The sequence below is a fragment of the Chelonoidis abingdonii genome, chromosome 4 (genome assembly GCF_003597395.2).
Source record: "Chelonoidis abingdonii isolate Lonesome George chromosome 4, CheloAbing_2.0, whole genome shotgun sequence".
Lineage (NCBI taxonomy): Eukaryota > Metazoa > Chordata > Testudines > Testudinidae > Chelonoidis > Chelonoidis abingdonii.
Genome location: NC_133772.1, coordinates 114459822 through 114485647, shown reverse-complemented (window position 1 = coordinate 114485647; position 25826 = coordinate 114459822). Strand labels below are relative to the sequence as shown.

The 25826-nt window shown below is 41.9% G+C and overlaps 1 protein-coding gene across 17 annotated transcripts in view; it reads right to left on the bottom strand.

The window, feature by feature from the left end:
* The window catches only part of NRXN3 (neurexin 3), a 1449735-nt gene that overhangs the window by 51561 nt on the left and 1372348 nt on the right, over nucleotides 1-25826 (bottom strand). For 10 of the 17 annotated variants that reach the window (XR_012655819.1, XM_075065588.1, XM_075065594.1 and 7 more), the window contains one exon: nucleotides 5597-5681. Coding sequence is in view for 15 of the 17 variants with exons in the window: in XM_075065588.1 (XP_074921689.1) it covers nucleotides 5597-5681 (85 nt within the window). In the remaining 2 variants the exon portion in view is untranslated. The remainder of the gene's footprint in view (nucleotides 1-5596; nucleotides 5682-25826) is intronic. The other 7 variants (XR_012655820.1, XM_075065589.1, XM_075065595.1 and 4 more) reach the window with 1 other exon arrangement.

Below are 25826 nucleotides of genomic sequence, written 5' to 3'. Positions count from 1 at the left end.
GATCTTGGTTTACTGGCAAGTGTTTGGGTATTGTTGTTTTGACTCATACCATAAGTGTGCTGGGCTGCAATTCCAACTCACTGCCCAATTATATGCATTTAATCTGAGTCAGTCCCAAAGGGTTATAAGGACAAGCTTGATGGAGGAAAGAGTAATAGTGCTGGGTTGAAACAGCAGCTGTTAAGAAAAGAGAACTATGATTTTCAGAACACTGGAGGCTGTGTTAAAGGCAGATGAGGTTTACTCCTTATTTTGCTGGGGCCTTATAGTTCAGACACACAAATACCCTCCAGGTTCAAACATTGCACAGAATAGCCTTAAAAATCTTCCACTCACTGACTGTAGCTGCATGATCAAAACAGCGCAATGGCTGCCTCTTTTTCCAACTTGCCATGCCAAGACACTGGACCTAGCTTTGGGGGTGTGAGAAATCTGAACCAGGATCTGGAAATGAATTGCACAAATGACTCCTACTTCTAGAATGGGCCAAAACAACACCTTTGGCCTGAGCACCCAGGCTTTGGGAGTATTTGAAATCCAGACCGAGATATAAACATGGTGTCTTTGGCACATTTAGAGAATTGATTATAACAAGCAATTCAGCGCTACTGCAGAGGACAGAAATCTCTCCGTTTTGGGTGACTTTCTCCCCAGGACCCTATGTGCTAATTAAGTCCTACTTTACCCCTGTATTAGGGTTTTAAGTGGCATATGAGAGGTATTTAGGGCACTAGGATGAATGTCAAGCTTTCTTATCTTTAGTCCATCAACCACTTTTCTGTTACTACTTTTCACAGGGATTGTTATTAGACTCATTTATGCTGCCACCACTGCTTTTTAGGTACACTTCCATAGGTATGGTTACATGACAGACGGTCCCAAGCTCTCAGAGTCAGGACAGGAATGTCAGGGACAGAACCACGGAGTTCAAGGGACATGCAGGTTGCAGGCTCCTCGCAGTAGTAAGTTTGCCTGTAGAGGTGCAAGATGCCTGCCATCCCTGCTGTGCTGGGAGCTGGCCAACACAGCCAGGGCTGGTGCACCATTTAGGCAAACTAGGCGGCTACCTAGGGCGCCTAGTGGTTGGGGGCGCCTAAAAGTCCCCTCAGGCGAGGAGGTGGAGTGGAGGTGAGCTGGGTGAGGGGGCGCGCGGGGAGGACTGCCCGCAGTAACGGGGGGGGGAGGGCGCACAGGGGAACAGCTCCCCGCCCCAGCTTACCTCCACTCTGCCTCCTCCGCTGAGCACACAGCTGTAAGTCTCCTCCAATCAGCGCTGCAAGCCGGGGCAGGGAGGAGAATTAGAGCGGCGCCAGTGTACTCAGTGGAGCAGGCAGAGCTGAGGTGAGCTGGGGCGGGCTAACCAGGCAGGGTTAGCTGCCGTGGGGAGGGGAGAGGGGGGAAGTCTCCCCAGGCAGGGGTAGCTGCCGTGGTGGGGGCGGGGGAGGTCAGGTCTCCCCAGGCAGAGTTAGCTGCTACGGGGGGGATGGGGGAGAGTCTCCAGGGGTGAGGTTAGCTGCTGTGGGGATGGGGGGGAGTCTCCCCAGGCGGGTTAGCTGCTGTGGGGGGAGAGGGGAAGTCTCCACGGGGGGGGGGGGTAGTTGCGGGGGGGGGATGGGGGGCAGGGGAGTTAGCTGCCGGGGTTGGGGGGGTAGCTGCTGTGAGGGGGGCTCCCCGGGTGGGGGGCTGAGTTAGCTGCCGTGGGGGGGCGGGGTTAGCTGGGTTGGGGGAGCAAGGTGGAATTTTCGCCTACGGCGCGAAACTTCCTTGCACCAGCCCTGAGCACAGCCCCGATTCAAAAAAGAGCTGGAGATGGACATTTATTTTTTTATCCATCTTTTACTTTTAAAGAAGTGAGCTAGAGGCATTTGGATTCAGAGTAGCTGTATGTTGAGGTTCAAGGTTTGGATTCAGTGCGGAATTAGGCCTTGGGTTCAATGGTGCTGACATCTCGCAGTATTTCTCATGACATTTTTGACCTCAAAGAGATGCAAATCTCATGATTTTCTGCCATCTTTAAACATATTCAAACCAGAATCTGAAAATGATCTCCCTGGGTGTCAGATTGGACCCAGAACAAAAATCATACGAATATATTTGGCTCTGGGGATTGGAGTCTGACTCACATGAAATCTGAAAGGCTTTGAATTGAAGGAGGAGACTCTTTCCTGACCGTGACTCATTGTGCTTGTGTATTGCACAATGACCTTACTCTGGTATGCATCACATCTCACAGCTGCAGCGGGGTAACCGTTTGTGTTCAGTAGCCTATAGGTTACTGGATCATACCTCTGGGGGTGAAGCGAGGCCAGGTCCTGGCATCTGGAACAAGCTCAGGGGCTTTAAAGGCTACCGATTATCATAGGAACATGAAGGGGCCTGAATTGAGTTTGTCATTTAATTTCCAGTTTGTTGCAGAATTGAACAGGAAAACCACAGAGTGGTGTAAAATACACTGGCCTGCCAGCAGAACAATAGGAAGCAACTTTAAATGAGTTTGATTAAAAACACAAGTAAAACCATCTGATTCTTCCTCTCTCTGGGATATCCGCTAAAGGAAGAGATCCTTGCAAATGGCCAAATCCTGCCCTGGCTCATGAAGCAAGAGGGTACTAAGAGATGTCCAATGCACCCTCCACTACAGGGATCTAATGACCAGGGCAGGATGGTTCAAGGGACCCATTCACTTTGCTGCTGATTTCAGAAATATCAAAAGGACCATTCTATTCCTTTGAAATTGGGGGGTGGGGTTGATTCTGACACTGAGGGTATGTCTACACTAGAAACGTTATAGTGGCACTGCTGCACCACTGTAGTCAGACACTTACTACAGCATCAGAAGGGGTTCTTCCATCACTGTAATAAATCCATCTCTCCAAGAGGTGATACCTAGGTTGACAGCATAAATCTTCCATTGACCTAGGAGTGTCTACATTGGGACTTTAGTCAGCTTAATTACCCTGAACAGAACATGAAATTTTTCACAGCCCTGAGGGATGTAGTTAAGCTGAACTAACTTTGTAGTGTAGACAGAATATATCTAATTGAGAAGTAAAGTGAGCCCCAACTAGCACTTGGACACAGCAGCATACTTGCTATCCAGTGGAGGAGTGACCATAGCTCTTCAGATCATAACTGTGTGTGCGCGCTTGGGTCATTAGCCATCCACCTCTCCTTGCACCATGGACTGATATAGCCCTGCTGCTTCTCCCTCTACTGACTCTGAACACCAGTGCTGCCGAGAGGATTTAACCACAAGTGCATAAGCGAGCATCCACAGCAAAGATCACTTTGCAGTGGGCCAGTCAACTCCTCCACTTGCTGCCAGTGTAAATCCTGAGGAACTTCACTGACTTCAGTTTATCACCTTACCCCCTCAATGAGGCACTAAGGAGGGGTAATCTCCATTGTATATATGAGACACAGAGATTTTGGGGCAAAATTTTCAAAAATGCCTAAGTCACTTATACTTTCGATGGGACTTTGGCTCCTACAGGTCAGATGTTCAAAGGTATTTAGGTACCTGGTGGAATATCCCAAACTATTAATGCAATTGCTCCTTCCTTTTTTAGAAGCCTGCTCCCTCCAGGATTGACTCGTTCACTGATGCTACATTCTCAGATTCTGTGCTCTCACTATTCATCACTAGGAACAGATCTGTGACACAGACTGGATTTTTTTCTAAAAGATCTGATCTAAGAATTATTTTGAGGAAGCCTGTGTTATAAAGGAGATCTGACTAGATGGTAACTTTTGGCTTTTGAATCTGTAAATCAGTGACTCTATTGCAGTGTGACTTCAGGAAACGGACAAGAGGAGCAGGCTGAAGATAGGAAAATGCTTCCATTTTGACAGTCAAAGAAAAAAAAATTATTGAGATCTTTGAAGATTGGTAGGGGTCTTTAAATGAATGAACTGTTAGTTTGTTTCTTCAGTCCTTTGTGTATGGCACTAAATTCCGTGGCCCTGCCTTAATGAGATGCCACTGTGCTGATTCCCAGTGACTCACCACTTCCCGTCTCTGTGGTAGGTCTTACTGTGCCACTGGTACCCACCTCTGAGTCAAGTGTTTACATGCTAACCTACTCTCATGATTGCCATGCTGGGATGTAGAACAGCCTTAACTTCACTGTGGATTATAGAAGACGAGCCGAATGCCAGGCAGCGGGGCACTGGCTGGCACAGCTGAATCTGGTTACGTATCTCCAGCTGCATGAAAATGTTGGAGGAACAGTTTTCAACTACCTGCCTGGCTAAGTGCATAGGCCTTTATATTGATCTGGTAGAAGGGATAGACGCTCTGCCATTTGCTTGAATCTGCCTGAGTGTCTCTTTCTTCTCTAGTGGTTTCATTGTGGAATTTCCCAGCTACAGTTCAAAGCCATGTTAGTTATTGAATGACCAAGCCCTACCAAAACAAAAAAATAAAATAATAATAATAATAATAAAAAAGAATGCAGGCTGCCTATGAAAGGTGGAAAAGAAATATGAAAGCACTATCTTTGGGTGACTTTTATTATTATGACTATATTAATCTGAAAAGGTTCAGGAAACTATGAACAGAACATTTTATGGGGCTGTTTGTTTTTTTTTTAGCAAAAAGAAAAATAACCCCAAACAAATAATAAACCAAAACAAAAACAAAAATTAAACAAACTATTTATGTGTTTCACCTTTAATGATGTAAGAGTCTAACCAAACTCCATTTTTTTATATACACAGAAATTCGATGATATCTGTTCTCTATTATATAAATGCTTAACTCATGGCAAGCCTCAAAAAGACGACTTGAAAAAGTCTGTAAGAAATAAAACAGACTGCAGTTGCCTGCTGGATATCACATCATATATATCTCACCAGAAAGTAAAGCCATCAAACCATCAAAATGTATCTGGGTCTAAAGGGAGAAGTCGAATCAGTTTCAAATGGCTACACTCCTGTTGACTCTTAATGGATACATTTTGAAGCATCATTGCAGGTAACATGGCACAACTTAATACTAATTTTGCATTTACTGTGATGCTCCTCAAGTTCTCTAGGCACACAGAGAACAAAACTAGTATGAATATAGTACCATATTAACTGCATTCAGAATCCCATGGACAAACATATTTTTGCAGTATATTTTCAGAATGATGATTAATGAAGATTAAATAATATTGACCATTCATTATTGCCCAAATTTAGTTTCTCATCTCTCTCTTTCACCCCTCAGTCCCTCCACCTTTAATATATACTTTGGACCACATCAATTTCTTCCTCTCCAATAGAGCAGCACAATGGCTGCTACAAATATGTAGCACAACTGTTAACTATTAATTAATTAGGGGCTGGTTCCAGGAAGTTTGGCTTCCTGTACAAACAGCTTTCCATTAACTGAGAGGTTATTACATCTCTGTCTTTTATTATTGCCAACTCCATGGGATCTGATGCTTGGCTGTATAAATTTGTATTTTATATACTATATATATATATATATATATATATATATATGTATATTACACATATAGCTACATTCACACACACACGCACACACATATATATATGTATGTATTGTTTTTTGCAAATGAAATAAGAAAACAAGCAAAACAAGACTGACCTGACTTACCTGTACTCGGCTCACATTCAATGAGGTCTTCGTCATCGCTGGAACATTCAGCTGATGAAACAATGTCATCAGTGGTCTAGCACATGAAGGAAGGAAACAAAGAAGAGGGGGAAAAAAGAAAAAAGTGATAAGATGTTTGTTACCCAAAAGATTGTAACAGAGGCAGTTTACTTTCCTGGGAAAATATTTTCAATTGCATCTTTTTAAAACACTTGAGTTCTGTTCAACATTCCAGACACGTCTAGGTATTATAGACCTTCCATAATGCAGGCTTCCATTATACCAGGTAAAATTATTCAACTGTGCTGCTGAATATTTCAGGTATGTACAGATACAGTGTTCCTGCCATGCTGTTTAATATACCAAGTTGAACCTGTTATGCTACTGAACAGACTAGATACACCCACTTAAAACACCTGCTGGGCTGGCAAATGGTCCAGATACAGCCAAAAGTACCAGTTACAGTATGTCCAGTTTAAGCACATCTGGTATTCTGCTGAAATACCACAAAAGTCCAAGTAGAAGGCATCCATTCTGCGTCTGAGCATACTAGGGACTTCGAGGTTGAATGCAGTTACTGTACAGCTCAACATACTAGATGCATTCAAGTAACAGGCACCTCCTGTGCAGCCAAATGTATCAGTTGCCCCCAGAGAAGAAGTATGCTGTGCTGCTAAACCCATCATTTGCACTCAGGCTGAGGGCAACTGCTGCTCTGCTAATCATTCCAGGTAGAATGCACCTGCTGCACTGGGGAACATTCCAGGTATACCCAGACAGAGCACAACTGCTGTACTGCTAAGTGATCCAGGCACAATGCTTCTGTGCCGCTGACCATTCCAGATAAGTCCACATAGTACAAAGTATAGTCTGGTCTGCTAACTGTAGAGGGATTGAGTTGAATGTTAATCAACCGGCAGCAGTACAGCGGATGGGAAAGATCTGGCACTGAAAGGCTTAAGGCAAACTAACAATATCCCTGGCCTGTGTGAGTTTCAGTATGTTACTTGCAGTTTCCAGCTGGTAATTTTTTTGTTGTTGTTGCTGGTCTAATTAATGAGCAGCATGTACTACAGTGTGTTAGGGAGAGGTGTAATGGCTTCTCTCCCCAGCAGCAACTCCTTCACGTAATTGCTATAATTAGTTGAATTAGTAATGTGGCCCATTAGGGAGATTTTGTGGCAGCCTCCGGACACAGGTTATAATGTTCCTGCACATAGTACAAAATTATCCCACCCTCAGCAGTGTCAGCTCAACCTAAGCCTGCCACTGAAACAGTCCCTCTTTCCTGTTCCTTCCTGGCACGGTGCAGAAAGCCACAGATTAGACAGAGCCATGGGATCAGTGCAAGGACTCATGACAGATCCATATAAGAACTGTCCTTGCTAGGGATGGCACCAGCTGCTACTTAACTCACAGAAATTCAGAAGGAGTGTAATTTTCCTCAGTACATTGTACTTAGGTTCCCAGGAGAAGTGTATTCATCCTGGGACTTCAGGTCACTACAAATACACAAATCCTCATTTCACCAAAGGACTCCCCCTCTTCCTCAAAAGGAGCGCTCCCTTACCTTCCGAACCCCCATATGACTATCTCAAAGGGCTTTTTCTCAAGAAAGCAGCCAGCCCCAGGCTCCTTACCCAATTGTTCTTTAGCACAGAGCTGTCCTGGACTTGTGCCAGGAAACCTCTGCCCCCCACACTGGCCTCTGATGTGGGCATACACCACTCTCCCTTTCTGCTTCTTGAGCTGAGAGATGGCATGAGAGCCAGTAGGAGAGGTGAGGCAGGGAAGCCCTGATCTAATCCCTCCTCCTTTTGGCTGCAGAGTATCTCTCCACCCCAGAACACCTAGACACTAGTCACTAGCCACTCACAGGTTGTATCCATTGGTCATTTTCTTAAGGGTTACATTCATCTAGCATGGTTTTTGCGGAGAATCCAAGTGCTAGCTGAACATTGCTCTTCTTCCTGTTTAGTATATTAAGAAGTTAGTCAGTACATCCAGGTAGAACATACCTGAACATATTGAATGTACCAGGCACTTCTTCACACAAAACTCTTTCTGAGCTGCTGAACAAAACTATTACCTCAAAATAGGTCACACCTGCTGTGGTGCTGAAAGTACCACGTCCAACCTAACATTTCTCTGATTTCAGTGAGTTAGGGTGGGCCATGGAATAAGAGTAGGAGTAAGGGGGTGAAATTAAGATGTAGAAAAATAAAAGCTGAATATCTATGAGGCGCCCATAGAAAATAGCCCATGGTTAGTACTGGAAGTCTCATCAAATGAATCACTTAATCTTGGACTCGACAGACAGAGGACTAAGAAACATTTGGAGGCCACAATCCTGCAGTGGCCCTTGAGATTACATGGGACCTATGAAGGTGATGCTTTGGAAGAGCAGCTAGTTAAACAGGCATCAGACCACCTAGTCTATGTATTGTGTTATCTTTGACTATGCAAATAGCCTTCTTAGGAGCCAGGCTGAGGAAACAATGGTTTATTTATGACCTTTTTGCTCTGGTCTTCCTGAACCACATGTGACGTTCTTGAGGTAGAAGAATGTAAGGAACTTCAAATATCATGTACAAAGGGATCATGGTCCCAAGGTTCTTTCTTTGGCTGAACTGACATCTTCACAGGGCTAGATGTTTTGTTGAAATGCTAAGGCTGATTTCTCACTTTAAATGAATTGGCTAGAATGCCTCAGCACAGGATGGGCAGAGGAGGGATGTTCAGTACCTATAACCTCCTGAGCATCGCAAATACTGCACAGGCCACATATCTACATCTCCTAGATAGATGATTTAACGGGAAAAGGCTATTCTAATGATTTACTGCAAGTGGCTTTCCTCTGTCACCCCACCACCTTCCCAATACTAAACACTGTGTTTTAAGATTATCTTTCTAAAAATCTGTAAGCAAATCTGGGGGCCTTGAGAAAGGGGCCCATTAGAGCAGACAAGAATCAGGCAGAATGCAAGCAGATGGTGCCCAATTCTACACCTAAGAATCCTGCCGGTCCCAACCTGCAGCACGTCTTGCTATTCCAGGACTCCTCTCCAACACAGCTTTACCAACACACCTCAGTCCTGACCAGATAACTCACCCTCCACCCCAACTGCAGCTGCTGATAATGCCAGACTATGTAATAGTTTTGTATGTACAAAAATGAGGATTAGAAAGAAAGGTCATCAAAGCTAGTATAATTTTTTGACCAAAGCCAAGATTGCTAGAAACAACAGGAAGGACTAATTCAGTAAGCCGTCTTGCCACCTACCATCCTGTATTATTTTCCCCCAAGACATGCCTTATCCTTCCATCGCTTTTTGGTTTCTCACTGCCCGCACATGTTGGCTTTCCATGCACTTCCTTTAGCTCACATACCCAACATATGAATTATACTAGGTAGTATTTCAATGAGGAGCAGCAGCAAACTAGAGCAAATGAGCCCCTTAGGAGACCAGAAAGCCTTGTAGCTGGAATCTGTCACTTCAAGACCATCTCATGAGACCAACATGACCTTCATAGGGTGATGCAGCTTCACAAGACGGCATGGTCTAGTGGAAAATAAGCATGGGCCTGTTGGCCAGGAACTCCTGGATTCCGTTATGAGCTCTTCCACCAACTGCTTGCGTGGCCTTATGCAAAATCATTTAACCTCTCTGTGCGTCTCTCTCCATTTGTCAAATGAAGTTGATAATACTCACCTATCTTCCAGAAGGCCTGTGAGGATTAATTAGTTAATGCCTGCCCAGTGCTCTGAAGATGCTAAATGCTTAGTATTATTATCTATGGGCAACTGCACACTAACCACTTCAGGTATCTAATTACTCCATAAGGGCTTTCTAGTCAAAATGATATGAACAAGGCATCTCCCTACAAAGTGATGTTTTGTGCTTTCATTTGAGAGAATAATAGAGAGAAAATATTTGCTTGCCCTGTACATTAGTTAAATTCTATATTAAAAAGAATAATTCATGCTATCCTATTTTAAAATACAGATTTCATTTTTTAATCCCAGCACTGAAATTACTTGGCCCTGTATTAAGGGCCATAAAACTAAAGATAGGTATTATAACAACTTTCAATAAAATCTCTCTCTGGCTGGAACCCTTTTTATTCCTTCCCTGAAAATTTTTTTATTGCATTTATATTATTTTTTCTCTCCCCCTCTCTCCAGTGTTTATTGAAATTACCTTGGAATAAAACCGGGGCAGGAGAAAGCTGAAAACTCTGCATCCACCCTTGAGGATTTATTTATGGGCATATTTACCTTCCCATTCTCTCAATTTCACAGAAGTGACTTCCCATTCCCTCCAATGACTTATTGTTTCTGTAATCACCTGCTTCTAATTATTCACTCCAGAGGCCTCTTCAATCTTGCCTTGGTGATGGTTCTGCACCTTTGTTCATTACTATACATCACTGCTATTGAGAAGGAAGTCTCACTGGCATGGCAAAGCCTGGTCAAGACAATTCTGCTCCCCTTCTCTCCCCAAATGCACAAAGTCCCAATTTATGCCACAGATGCACAACCTTTGCCCCCTTGTTCCATGCAAAGTGGCAGGCTCTGAATACCCACTTCCCGCTCTACCGCTGATGTGCAATGCTTTTGGTCACCTTGCTCTCTGGGTGCACCATTATTTGACGGAGATTAAGCACAGGATAAAATAAGCCCTGCCACGGAACAGCTTTATGAAATTATAAATAACACAACCAAGAATGATGGAGTTCTCACTGCCAGTAAGAAAGAAAAGAGAAGAACCCATAAATATTCCCTGAGTCCAACATACAAACTGCTCCACAGTACTTTCTCGGTGGCAGGTTCACTCTTTAAAGGAGGATTAAGTTCTCCTAGCCGCCTGCCATTTGAATTTCTCTCCCCCACTGCATGCCTTACTCTGAGTCCAACACTGCACTCCAAATGCATTTTTCAGTTTCTTCGAATGGGAGAAGTGTAAGTCCCATTGTCACTGAGGAACCACAGTTTATATTTAATCTAGGGATGGGCTCAATCCAAAACCCTGGGTCCAAACACTTTCCAGTGTTGGGGACTTTTGGTTGTAGATCTGCACTTTGCATCTTTCTTTGAATCATTATCATGAGCTGACCTGAAACCCTGTATTTGAACACCCCAGAATATTCAGATGCAAATCCAAATGTGGATCAGGTATCTCTCTAATTTAAACTAGGGTTGGCTAAACCAGTTCAGATACATTAAAGAGCACTCCAAACCGTTCCCTAAATTCAACCCACATCTGTGAAATTTTCATGATGTTTGAAAAAAGTCTCAGAAAGGTCTCCTGAACTCAATTGCTTGTCTCTCTCCCCTGTCACCATGCCACTATACTTCCTGGTTCTGTGTCAGACCACAAGTACTGGTATTCAATAAGAGACTGGGCTCAGAATATTTACTATGCTTGTCAGAACTACAAAGTGGGGACGCCTCTTAATCTCTCATGATAGCCTACACTGGTAGCATTTCAATTCTGGGTATCACACCAAAGAGACTCTGATAACTGAACATTGTCTCTTTAAACACAGTACTAACATGCTGTTACACCTGGTAATCCTCACTTATTTAATGGGAATCCTTACCTATCCTGTCTATGCCTTAAGCCTTTTTTTCCTTAATTTGTTTCAAACTTTTCCATTTCATCTTTGCAAAATGCCTCGGAGGTGATTACATTATCGCAAGTCTGGGAGATTCAGTCTGGACCTGCACAAACTACTACATCCAGATGGAAATAATGTGCAACATATGAGTAGGAAATACACGAAATTGGAGCTCGTAATGTGAAAAGATAACAACAAAGATGTTGCAGTTTTGGTCTGTGTGTAGGCAGCAGAGGCACCAGATCAAAGGACAGGGAATTGGTAGTCCCTCCCTGTGCAGCTCAGCTGAGGCTACAGATGGAATAACTGGGCTTTCAATATGTATCAGTTTCAACAGAGCTGCACCAATTTACATCACCAGAGAACATGGTCCACTATGTTTAGTCTTGGGCACTTCCATGCCAGAAAGATATAGACAAATGGGAGGGAATTTTAGCAACACTAACCACGCATAACTTGGCTAAAGAAGGACTAGTAGAAGCACGGTAAGTGCCTAAAAGTATCTCAAGGGTGTAATAAACATCAAGGAGGAAGAGGAATGATGTAGGGTGCTCCAACATGGTATTTGGATGAAAATAAGCAAAAGAACATTTAGGGTGACAGCCAGGAAATAATTCTTGACAGTGAGCTCTCAGACTGTGGAGCAGACTGCTCAGGGAAGTTCTGGAAATCATCAAGATTGAGGCCTTGTCTACATTAACCATTTAAGTCAATTTAAGTTATGCTAGTTAAGTTACGTAAGTTACGTAACTAATATAGATTTACAGCAGTGTCTACACCGTGCTATATCAGCAGGATACGCTCTCCCATTGGCATAGCTTCTGCCTCTTATTGAGGTGTCATACCGAAGTGGACAGGAGAGCACTCTCCCATCGACTTATCGTGTCTTCACAAGACCCACTAAATCAATGACCGCTGCATCGGCTGCAGCAACATCGATTTAGCCTGTAGTGAAGACAAGCCCTTAGACAAAGCAACCATGCTAGCCAGTTATGAATATCCATGTTATTAGTGTATAAGCCTCAATGAACAGTATTTCCCCCCCTTCTATTTTAAATCTAATCTGGTATTTACACCATGCTCATCAGCACCAAACACCTTCTTAGCCATTTCTTGGGCCATTCCAAAAGCAGATAGTAAAGGTGTCCAGCATGGGCTTTCAACTGTTCATGTTTCACTTTGAGCAAAGAGGTGTCACTGCCAGAGGTCTTATTGTATAAGCAACACGATTCTCACGAGCCCTAGATCCAGGCTGGCTGGGAGCCAGTCAGTAACCAGCATGCATAGAATTTTCCACATTAACGTGACTTAGAAAACAAAACAAACAAACAAGCAAGCAAGCAAACAAACCAACCAACCCAAAAACAATCCTCAAAGCACTCAAAAATCAACCTCAGCACATTTCCGGCTGTGTGATCCTGGCTGGACACAAAAGAGCAAATCGATTTGCAGTCAAATGAGATCATTATATAGGGTTCATAACAGATCTACCCACTGTAACAAAATCAACCATTCAGGCATTATCATTGTAGACAAGACATGAAATAACCAGTCATGTAGGCTAAAGAAAGGAGAAAAGTAGCCCCAGCTGCATGTCAAGTCCACTATCATGGGTGATATTATTTAAAAAGAGCCTTACAAGCCAAATTAGCCCTTTGGGAACACAAATATGCTTCAGCAGCATCAGTAGTTCATTAAGATTGTAAAGCCAGCCTCTTCTTGACCAGATTTGATGCCAAGTACCAGGGACTTTTGTTCCCATCCCTAAGCTGCACAAAGATAATGGGGCTTAAAAAAAAAAATCAGTGTTTCTGCTGTCTTAAGTCTTTCACCTCCATCTACGGCTGGTGGGAACGATGGCGAAGTTTGTGGTGGGGAGGGCAGAGAAAAGAAGAGGGGAGGATTAATCTGTGTGTTGTTCAAGGCACCCTGACAGAGGAAATAGGAGTACTGAACCACAGCAGCTTAACCAAACTTCACTGTACCTTCCCCAAAGCAGGGGGAATGTAATGCTACATGGTGTTCCGCTGATAAGCAAATTCTCCTTAATCCTTTCAATTTATTTCTTGGCCTGCAGAAATTACATATTATTTAGGAGTTAGATAAATAAATAAATAAACAGAAACCCACCTCCAGGAATCTAGAGTGGTTGTTTATTGATTTTATATATACACACACACACACAAAGTCTCTTGCTTTCTGTTTCTCTCGTTTCCTATTAAAGCAGTGCCCAATAACTCCCCATGTGGTTAAAGGCATGGCAGCATTTCCAGTGTGAATCCCTCAATGCAACCCCCAGAGATTTGCAGGAATTTAGAACTCTGCTGTAAAATATAAACGCTTGGCTAAAAACCCAGAGGATATGGTTTCTATATAAGACGGGGAATTTTCTTTTTTATCCAATCACTCCTTCCTGTATTTTTAATCCAATCTCTCCTTCCCATATTCATTTGGCAGCTTTTCCAGAGATATCTTCAAGATATTTGCAAAATGTTGGTATGTGAGTGTGTTGCTAATGACTCCTTTTGAAAAGTGCAATGCCTCAGAGTATTCATGATGGAAGAGTTTTCAAAATCTAATTTACTTTGCAACATCTGATGCAGTTTATGTCCTTTTTCTACGTTGTTTAGCTTGGGAGAGCGAATCAGAAAGAGCAGTTAGTTTCACTTTCTCATTACAATATTTAGGCACTAGCCCCATAAAGTAGATATACATGCTATAGGCAATGGCTCCGATTTTTACAGATGGGCAGGTTAGGATGTTTAGGTGTATAAATAAGTGTCCTGATCTGCAGAAGTGCCAGACCCTCAGCAACTCCCACTAAAGTCAACAAGAGCCAGTGGGAGCTCAGCACTATTGAAATTCAGGCAACTTATTCAGCAGCCTAACTTTAGGCATCTGTTCTTGAAACTATTAGCCAGAACTGTTTGTAAAGACTTTTCTTCCAAAGTTGATCCAAAGATTCCCCAATGGACAATTACAATCCATCACAAAGGTTCTTTGAAGACTTCCAGTTAGGTCTGCAATGTGCCTTGATTTCTCCTTGGTTCATCCAAGAAAACATTTAACATTTTGAACATAACTTCTCCAAATGTTATGAATGCAATTGAAAACAAAGGCTTCAACTATTTCTTTTAAACAGCTAGTGTAATCTATAAACAGGGTACTGGGAGTCAGAGTGTTCAGTTTTATATTCCTGTTTCTGTCAGCTTTATATTCCTGACCTCAGGCATGTTGCTTCACCTCCCTGTACCTCTGTTTACCAATCTGTAAAATGGAGATAAAAATAACTTTTCTTCCACATGGGCATATTGTTAGTCTTTTAAAGTGCTTTGAGATCTTTGGATCAATGTATAAATGCAAAGTATCAATAAATTAGCAAAGGGAGGTCTACATTTGAGAAAGCTTGAAACTCAGATGGTCTGAGAAGCATCAGCTGCCCTTTTGGGACTCAGCCTCAAGAAAGAGTAAATGGGCCCTTTCCCTGTGTGTTAGCCCTGCACTTAATAACTGTGTCAGAAGAATATTTCTCATTTACACTCTGCTCCTTTGCTGGAAATCAATATGTTGTTCGCTGGCATTTTCCTCCCTCTTCTCCTGGACATCTTTATTTAGCTTGTCTTTTCTTCTTTGGAGGGGAGGGAGTTGTGTTTGATTTTGCTCTGTTATTGATTGGATCATTCTGAGCAAGAAATAAATAACTAAATACAGCACAGTGGCTTTAACGACAATCCTTTAAGACTCAGATCTCCACTCCTTGTTGCTTCCCCTCCTAGCAGGTGATTTAAAAGAAACAAAATGTATAAACTAAGATGATGATGCAATACAAAGAAAGAGGCTGCCACACAGACTATTTAAGCTGCATTTCTTTTTATGTGCTCATTAATAAAACCACTTGGGTCCTGTTTCTATTTTTAAAGCAGTGCAGATTCCACTGCCATTGCACCTTCTGCTAGGATCTCATCAGATCTTCAAAATAGACAGGATGTGCCCCAGTTAGCAAACTGGTATCCTGACTACTTGTTATCATTAAAGAAAGTACTGCACTTTTCATAAGAAGAAGGTGATACCCTGGACTGTTGGCCAAATTCCAAACTGGGTAACTGTTTAGGCTCTTTAAATTCTCCTTGTAACTTTCACTGGATAAGGTATTCTTTACTCCCATGAACTAAACAATGATGTAGTATTTCTGTGCATTGCCAGACAACTGCCATATTCCATACCAGAAATGGCTTTATTTCAGTCTGGGGTTTTCTTCTCCTGAGAGTATGCATAACGTGCCTCAGGTGGCACTGGACCAAGATTCATCACCAAATTTGGTTCACTGGTTGGATCATTAGCTTCCCCGGCCTGCTGAAGTGACCCCTCAAATGATAGATTTCATGATTCTAAGGGAAGGAAGGAATAGGAGCAGAATAAAGACAACGGGCTTCAAAAAAGCAGGTTTTAACAAACTCAGAGGACTGGTAGGTAAACTCCCATGGGAAGAAAATCTAAGAGATAAAGAAGTTCAGGAGAGCCAGCAATTTCTGATGGAGAGAATAATAAAGGCACAACTGCAAACTATCCTAATGTGAAGATAGGAAGAATAGTAAGAGACCAATATGCCTCAATCAGGAGGCTATCTTCAAAAAAGGGACACAAAGAGAACTTGGGGAATTATAGACAAGTCAGCCTAACTTGATACCTGGAAAGAGATACTGCAACAAATTATTAATCAATTTATAAGCACCGAGAGAGTAATAGGTGTGACACGCTGGCACTCCAATATTCATCACTGTCATGTAATTAGGACATGTATTGTACAAAGTATGCCTTGTGAGGTATCGTTCTAAAAGTCTTGATCGGCTAGACATTAATATCTCGGCTTGTACACGCTATTGTCGTATGTGAAGTTAGGAAGTTTGGCTATGTATGTGTTACTGAAACATGTAATGAGACTGAAGGCACCCACAAGCAGCCTTTCAGGTACAACAGTAAAAAGGCCAAACAATGCATACAAGCACAAGAATTATCCCAGGAACTATGTACAATACAAACCTCTCAGAGATAGCACTACAGAATGGGAACTGTTTGACCCAGGTCACAGCAAAAGAGCTTTCCAGCAAGTGGGAAGAAGATATAAAAGGGAGACAATTACACCATGATGGTATCTCACTCTCCCTACAACAACACACCTGGAAACACCTGGAAGTGATAGTCCCAGGCTAGAGGTATTTTTAGCCTGTGTATGAAAACCTGGGAAAGCCAAGGCAACTTGTGCCTTAAGAATCTGACAGCCTCTTTATCACTCAGGATGAGAATTTGCTAATTCACGTCCTACCTATCTAGTGTGCTAAGCTCAGTTTGCGGTTTTGTTTATTTACTAAGGTAATCTGTTTTGATCTGTTTGCTATCACTTAAAATCTATCTTTTGTAGTTAATAAATTTGTTTTTGTTTTGTCTAAAACCACCGTGAATAAATTATAACTTGGGGCAGAAAGCTGTTGCATATCTCTCTGCACACTGAGGGAGGAGGTGAATTTTATGAACTTTCACTGTACAGTTCCCTGTGTAGTGCAAGACACTAGAATTTTGGGTTTACACTCCGGAGATGGGTGAAGCAACTGCGAGGTGCTTCAGCTGAGCCTTCCCACGTAGAGCCGATATCAGTATCTGTCTGCGAAGCTGCATCTGGGTGTGTCCCTAGCTGTGTGTATAATGGTGAAAAAGCAAGCTTGGAGAGCTTGGCAACTCATCACAGCACCACAGTGTGAAAGGGAGCCCAGGCTGGTGGCACCCCGGGAGGAACTCGTCATAATAGAATTACAAGAAATGGCCAGCATGAATTCTGTCAAGAAAAAATCATGCCAAACTAACCTAGTTTCTTTCTTTGACAGGGTTACTGGCCCAGTGAATTGAGGGAAAGCAGTAGACGTAATATATCTTGATTTTAATAAGGCTTCTCACACAGTCCCACGTGGCAGTCTCACAAGCAAATTAGGGAATGTGGTCTAATTCCATAGTCAAAGAGTAGTTTTCAATGGTTCACTGTCAAACTGGGAGGGAGTATCTAGTGGGGTCCCACAGGGGTCAGTCCTCGGTCTGGTACTATTCAATATTTTCATTAATGACACAGATAAAGGACTCAAGACCATGCTTATAAAATTTGCAGATGACACCAAGCTGGGTGGGGATGCTAGCACTTTGGAGGACAGGATCAGAATTCAAAACGACCTTGATAAATTAGAAAATTAGTGTGAAATCAACATGATGAACTTCAACTAAGACAAGTGCAAAGTACTACACTTAGAAAAAATCAAATGCACGACTAAAAATTGGGAATAATTGGCTAGGTGATACTACCATTGAAAAGGATCGGGGGGGGTTATAGCGGATCAAAAATTGAATGAGTTTACAATGTGATGCAGTTGTGAAAAAGGCTAATATCATTCTGGAGTGTATTAACAGAAGTGTCATATGTAAAACACGGGAGTTGACTGTCCTGCTCTACTCAACAGTGGTCAGTCCTGAACTGGAGTACTGCATCCAATTCTGGATGCCACGCTTTAGGAATAATATGGATAAATTGGCAGGAGTCCTGAGAAGAACAACAAAAATGAAAACCTGCCCTATGAGAAAAGGTTAGAAAAGCTAAATATTTAGTCTTGAGATAAGAAGACCAAGACAGGACCTGATAACAGTCTTCAAATATGTTAAGGGCTGTTATGAATAGAATCATAGATTATTAGGGTTGGAAGGGACCTCAGGAGATCATTTAGTCCAACCCCCTGCTCAAAGCAAGAACAATCCCCAACTGGCACCCTCAAGGATTGAACTCACAACCCTGGGTTTAGCAGGCCAATGCTCAAACCACTGAGCTATCCCTCCCCCCCATAGAATATCAGGGTTGGAAGGTACCTCAGAAGGTCATCTAGTCAAACCCCCTGCTCAATGCAGGATTAATCTCCAGACAGTTTTTTACCCCAGATCCCTAAATGGCCCCCCTCAAGGATTGAACTCACAACCCTGGGTTTAGTAGGCCAATGCTCAAACCACTGAGCTATCCCTCTCCCCTATAGATTGTGATCAATTGTTCTCTGTGCCCACTCAAGGTAGGGCAAGAAGCAATTGACAATCTACAGCAAGAGAGGTTTAGGTTAGATAGAAAAAACTTTCTAACTATGAGGGTAATGAAGTTCTGGAACAGGCTTCCAAGGAAGGTTACAGAATCCCCGTCACTGGAGGTTTTAAGAACAGACAGGGCAAATGCCTGTCAGGGATGGTCTAGGTTTACTTGTTCCTTCCTTAGAGCAGGAGGCTGGACCCGATGACCTCTTGAGGTCCCTTCCAGCCCTACATTTTTATGTTTCTATAATTAATTATCACAGATGGAACAGGACTTGTGGGTGATTCATTGTAGATCTCTTAATCCATGGCACCGAGAGGAAATAAAGGTTCTGTAGTCTAGACTGCTTTATGTAAACACTTAAGTAGTGGGGTATTTTATTATTTTATTCATAAAGTAACCGTAAATGTAATAGCTTTGCATAAATGTGCCTTAAAACAGCTTTTGCAATTATAGCATTTACAAGTACCGCCTAGTTCAATAAAGTAACATCTATCTTTGAATATTCACATTAATGCACTAGACTGCTCTTTCCAGACTTAAATCTTAGCTAAACATTGTGCTGTTAACACTCTTTATCATTCCTTACACTTCTTTCTGTTTCTCTGCATGCATTAACGCACTCCCGGGGAATGGCATTTAAATACTGTTACTCACTGGGCACACACGTTAGCACACAAGATGAGTCTCCAAACCTTTAAATGCAGAATAAATATACATTCACTTCTAAATACTTTTGCACACTGGATACACATTAACATGTGGAGGTAGACCTTTACAACTCACATCCATAATAACACACAAGACTAGCTGGTAAATAACTACACGCACAGCATATCCATTTAAAAAGTCCATAAATACCTGCAGCATTTTAATAACAAACACATTAAAAAACAGGTCTATATCTTAAATTTTTCCTGTTTGCACAACACAGCATACAAATTAACACTCAAGGTAAATCCACAAAGGGCTGATTTTCAGAGCCAGTGAGAAACTGCAGGGTCCCTCAACCAGGATACTCTTTGAAAAATCAGGCTGTAAATATCTGTTCGCTATGTATGTACTTCTACAACCTCTGTCCAATTGGTATTTGGGAATTGCACAGACATTAAGCAATTTATCGTCAAAATATTCCCGTGAGGTAGGGAATTACAATTATCCCCATTTTAAAAGTGGAACTGAGCCCCAGAGAGGTTAAATGACTTGTCTAAGATCACACAGGAAATCTGTGACAGAGCTAGGAGTTGAACTGAGAACTTCTGACTATTAGCAAAGTCCCTTAACCAGAAGACCATCTTTCACCTCTCAGCATATGGTACTAATTATCAAAGACAGCTAGTCCATAATTACCTGTAAACACAGCATACTGTACACATTAAAGGGACTCTGTCAAGCTCAAATCTAATCAATTTTTTAACAATGACTCTAAAATAATTTGAGGTATTGGTCCTGCCTCTGAGGCCCTCTGCTGTTTCTTGTGGGTTTACAATCCTGTTTTCCTATTATTAAAATATCAATTTCCCTCCGCCCCCCCGCCCCCCCCCCCGGCCCTTGTTGCTGTGTGAAAGGACTAATAAGCAAGAAGGGAAACTCCTTATTATAGAGGAACTGATTTTGCACTATGTGCTGTCAAATGCGAAAGGAAGAAAGAAAAAGAAAGAAAGAAAAGTGTAATTTTTAAGTTTACATTTCATCACACAAAACTAGTCTCTAAACTATACAAGATAGCATACATGGTAGCTCTTGGGGCTTATGTCTAAATAGCTGCATATATACCATGTATATTATTATATGGACTAGTCCCTAAATACCTTTGCACTACATGGACAAACTGAATGCTACTTCTCTGAATTTAAACTAAACTATCTGAACCATGTGATTTTGGAACAATGAAGTGCAGAGATCTACCTATTTAGACCTATTTAGCAAGCATGCACCCACTGTGCTAATGAACATACTAGGTCTGCTAAGCATGGCTGAGGCACCAGGTCTACCAGCCAGGTGAACTTCCAAATCCTGAGCTGCTGAACATACTGAATACCTCCTGGCATTCCATTATATTTCAGTTGAACATCAATTAAATGCCACATCAAGTGGTCCAAGCAGCGAACGGTTGTCATGCAAGCTAATTCTGCCACTGGGCAAACAAACTCCTGTGGACAGCCGGCCACAGTGAACATTTATCCTGCTGGGTTCCTCTGCAGTTCCCGCTTAATCAGAATATTTTCTCCCTGTTATGGTTAACAAGGCCATTTTCCTTGCTTATTTATTTAGCTCTCCATGGGATCTGATTAGCTGTAGTAAAGACAAATCAGTCTTTTCTGTGTGCCTGAAAATGAAAAAAAAAAAAAAAACATAAAAAGAATTAGGTTGGTTTGAACATCCCAATAGATGCTCAGCTGGAAAGCACTTTACTGAGAGTTAGACAAAAGGAACTCAGGCAGCTTTAAACACCATCTGGAACATGCTGAGGTTGTCTGAGCTTTTACCTGTTTAAAAGAGGGGAAAAAATAGCTCAAAATACACCCAGTGAAGAGGCTTACAGTCTCTTTGGAGATCTGTTTATCATGGCATCAGAGTACTTAGAGGTATTAACCTCATCCCCTTCCAACACCAGTTCTGAGAGGCAATGTGTAACAAGAACACAAGAGAAGGGTCATCAGGATTGTAGGACAAGAAGTGAATAATTTCCGCTATCATTCATAAATTACCTAAAGTTTCCTCTAAATTCAGCTTCGTGATAGAACCTTTCTGATGTCTTAATTAGCAGTAAGGATAGTGTCAGCATTAGAGATTCATGTTGGGTATGAAATGAAGAAACCTCCCTCAGAATGAGTTCATTTGAGTGATACAGACAGACTGTTATTTGAAGATAACTTACTTTCTGATCAGGGTCTTGAGAATAAACCAAAGTAGTGGAAATCTCAAAGGAAACCATCCTATATTTTACCTACAGCCCAGTGCATATTGGGATAGGACAATCTGAGAGCCTTTAGTCGGAGCCAGGAATAAAATGGATCCCTGCATATCTTTTTGCTAGGCAAATATGAGCAGGACACAGAAGCTCCTAAATCTGATGCACTTTGATGTTCCTCTTTTACACTAATAATAGCTATAAAACCTCAAGTGATTCTGTATGCTCTCTTCGGAAGAAGTCAGAGCACATAGGTCACTGACCATTTTCTTAAAATTTCCCTCCATGGCAATACCACTGGTGTAGCTTCATCTGTGGTAACAGGCACTGGAGGGCTAATCTATACAAAGAACTGGTGGCCACCAGCGTTTTTAAGACTTTTAGACTTCCTTTAGACTTATTCCAAGCTGAGTTAGAAGCCACTACAGCTAAAAACCCCACACCATTATGACCAGTGGTGCTGGTACAACTTTTACAGTGGGGTTGCTGATAGCATTGAACCAAACTGTAAACCGTCTATATGATGGAAACCACTTCAAGCCAGAGGGTGCTGCAGCAGCCCACATACTCCTAGTTCCAGCACCTACGATTATGACTATCTATTTTGACCTCCTGCATAACATAGTCAAGAATATTCCATAGAATTACAGCAGAAGATCTGAGAGTCAAGATGGTTGGTTTCTATCCCTGGCTCTGCTATTGACTTGCTGTGTAACTTTAGACAAATCACTAAACCTGCCCGCCTAGTTATCATGCCAGTGTAGCCATTGTTAAGAAAGATCTGATATGCACACACCTCCCAGGGGTAACTATATATCAAGCATTTTGAGAATGCTGGAAAGAAGATTCTGTATAAATGCCAAGTATTAGAAGTAAAATAGAGTAATTGCATCTAATTAGTTTTATTTTGTGAATTTCAATACTACCATTACCTAACACGGGGCAAAATGGAATTCTCATTGTTTAAGACATTTAAAACTAAACTGGACAATATAATATATATGGTGCAATCCTGCATTGTCCACGTGGGGCGGACTAGCTAGGGTCTAAAAAGTGATTTTCTTTCTCTAGTCTCCATGAAAAGAAAAGAAGCAATGCAAAGGATGATACATTTCTAATGACTGGAGTTCCTGCATTATAAGAAAAGCATCTCTCCACATAGCCTCAATGGGAACAGCCTGCAGCCCATGTCTGCAAAAATAAACTGCAGCAAACTTACACGGTTCATTGCCAAAGGCAAATGACATACAAAAAGCCATCCAGTCACAACAGCCAGCCAGCCCTTTTCCAATCAGAGAGCAAAGTTTTGAGTCAGGTGACCCAGCTTTCCCAACAGGCACAGGGAAATGTGTGCACCAGGCAGCTTTGAATATCAGCACCCCAGAGGGAATGAAACAAATTGCGTGGCAGGTCCCAGGTTTCCCCTCTCTACCTAAGTCTGCAACCTACACACAATGTGCAAATGAGTGAAATAAATGCTACAATCTAACACTGCGGAGTTGTTGACAGATGTCAGCTCATTAAGTTCCATTCATTGGCTCCCTGCCATCTCACCAACATATTATATAAATTGCTTTTTAGCTGGCAGTCTTTCACTTTGCCTGAAAGCAGCTTGGGTATGGTAGGGTGGTTTTTTATTATTATTATTATTTTATTGTATCCCTTCTCAGTAATCTAGCTTACTTTGCAAAGTGCCAACAGTTTGAATGCAATTCAGGATACTGCCTAGTTATCAGGCTGCAACTGGAGATGAATATTTTATAGCAGCTGAACAGAGGTTCAGACGTAAATGACTGCACCCTAATTAAACAATGAAAAAAGAAAGAAAGAAAAAAAAGAAAGAAGAGTTTAATTACCGAAATATAAATCAACTATGGAGACAGAGGCCTTCTTGTAATAAAGGGGATTCTTGATACTGCAATGTGAAGATTACAAGAATTTTAGGAATAGGAAAAGGCTTACTGCCCTTTTGTTGATTGATCTTAGCCACACTTCTCCATATTTCATTGTAGCCTTTCATCCTCTGCAAAGGTTTTTAAGATGTGTCTAAATTCCAAAAGGACACAAAGATGCATGCACTCCTAATTTGCATGTGCAGTAACTGTGACTATGCACAAATTGGACTATTTGCAAATACAGCAGGTTTGTAACAGGCTATTTGCATATTGCATTTTGCCATTTGTGTGTGCAAATACCCCATTTGTACATGCAAAGAGGTGAGTTGCACGCATTAATTAGGTGCACAACAGTGCATACATTTTCCCATAAGTTCTTATGCATTTGGCCTTTTGCAAATCAGGGCTGGTTTATTTAAATATAATTGGAGGGAACATAAGAGTCCCGAGAGGCTTTACAGAATGACTAAACTATAAAACAGAAGATGGAACTTTATAGTATTGTTGTAGAAATTCCTGTCCGTTCCAGCTGAGGAATAAGGAGAGACGGACACAGCTAGTCAAGCAAGGAGCCCCGGGGAGGGGCGATCCGTTTATTTCAATTGTAGTTGGATTCAAGCTCCCAAGTCAGCAAGAACCAGGAAAAAAACTTACACCAACGTATTATATGCAGTTGACTATGATAATCTATCGCTTTATGATTGGCCAAAATTTGCTATCATTACCATACATAATTAGCAAGCTACATTCATCTGCCCCCCTTGTGACCGCTTATTGTTCATCACTTGCCCCCCTTGCATTATTTTGCAAACCAAGCAGTTAGTTATCTACAGGATGCAGGCACAGAAAGTTCCACTGTCTGCGGGTTTGGAGTTTTTGGCTACATTTCCTCTCAAAGGAACTTCCTGAGTTAAGATTATCCATAGCTGATGCTACATTTTTCCCTTCTTCTTTCTCGTATGTGTACGTGATAAATTTGCCCCCTATTATGGCAGTTAAGTAGAATAATCTTATTTCAGTATCCATTATGGGGTGTAGATGGAAGTCATGAGAGTGTAGTAGGACATGATAGACTGTTTATAGAGGACACTGGATTTTTCAAGCATACTAAATCCAACATGTTGACACCTCAGTGATATGTCAGAAAAGAACCTGGATAGATATCAGGGAAAATCTGTAAAACTTGAAATACATCCAACCAAAATTGGCAACCCTAGCCGGACAAAATACAACATGGTTTTACAAAAGGTAGATCGTGCCAAACCAACCTGATCTCCTTCTTTGAGAAGGTAACATATTTTTTAGACAAAGGAAACGCACCGGATCTAATTTACCTCAGTTTCACTAAGGCATCTGACACGGTTCCACACAAGGAATTATTAGTTAAATTGGAAAAGATGGAGATCAATATGAAAATTGAAAGGTGGATAAGGAACTGGTTAAAGGGGAGATTACAAAGGGTTGTGCTGAAAGGTGAACTGTCAGGTTGGAAGGAGGTTACTAGTGGAGTTCCTCAGGGATCAGTTTTGGGACCAATCTTATTTAACCTTTTTATTACTGACCTTGGCACAAAAAGCGGGAATGCGCTAATTAAGTTTGCGGATGACACAAAGCTGGGAGGTATTGCTAACACAGAGAAGGACCGGGATATCGTACAGGAAGATCTGGACCACCTTGTAAACTGGAGTAATAGTAATAGGATGAAATTTAATAGTGAAAAGTGCAAGGTCATGCATTTAGGGATGTATAGCAAGAATTTTTGTTATAATTGGGGACGCATCGTGAAATAACAGAGGAGGAGAAGGACTTGGCGTTTTGGTTGCTCACAGGATGATATGAGCCGCATGTGATATGGCATTAAAAAAGCTAATGCAGTTTTAGGATGCATCAGGCGAGGTATTTTCCAGCAAGATAAGGAGTGTTAGTACATTATATAAGGCACTGCTGAGACCTCATTGGAATATTGTGTGGCAGTTGCTGATCTCCCATGTTTTAAGACGGCATGATCGACTGGACAGCGGCATGAGAGCTACTAGGATGATAACCGAGGAATGGAAAAACTGTCATGAAACGAGACTCGAAGTTGTTTGATTAGCCTAACCAAAGAAGGTTTGAGGGAGATATTGTGCTCTTTTAAATATTCACGGGATTAATTAGGGAGGAGAGGATTATTTACGGCTTAGCTACCAATGGAATCAACTGGACACTAGAATTTCAGACTTGAAATTAGACGAAGGTTTCTAAACATTATGGGAGTAAAGTTGGAACGCCTTCCAAGGGAGTAGTTGGGGGCAAAGACATATCTGGCTTTAAGACTAAGCTTGATAAGTTTATGTGAGGGGATGGTTGATGGGATCGCCTTTTTGCATTAATTTGCAATGATCTTTGATTACAGAGGTAAAGCTTCCAGTGTTCTGTGATGGAGATGTTAGCATGGGCTGGGATCTGAGTTACTACGAAATTCTTTCTGGGTGCTTGGCTGAGGTCTTGCCCAATGCTCAGTGGTTTAACTGATCGCCTATTTGGGTCAGGAGGAATTTTTTCGCTCCGGGGCAGCATTGGCAGAGGCCTGGAGTTTTTTGCTTCTCAGCAGCATGGGCATGGGTCACTTGCCGACGGATCGCTAGCATGCTTTGAGGCTTCAAACCACAATTTGAGGACTTCAATAACTCAGACATAGGT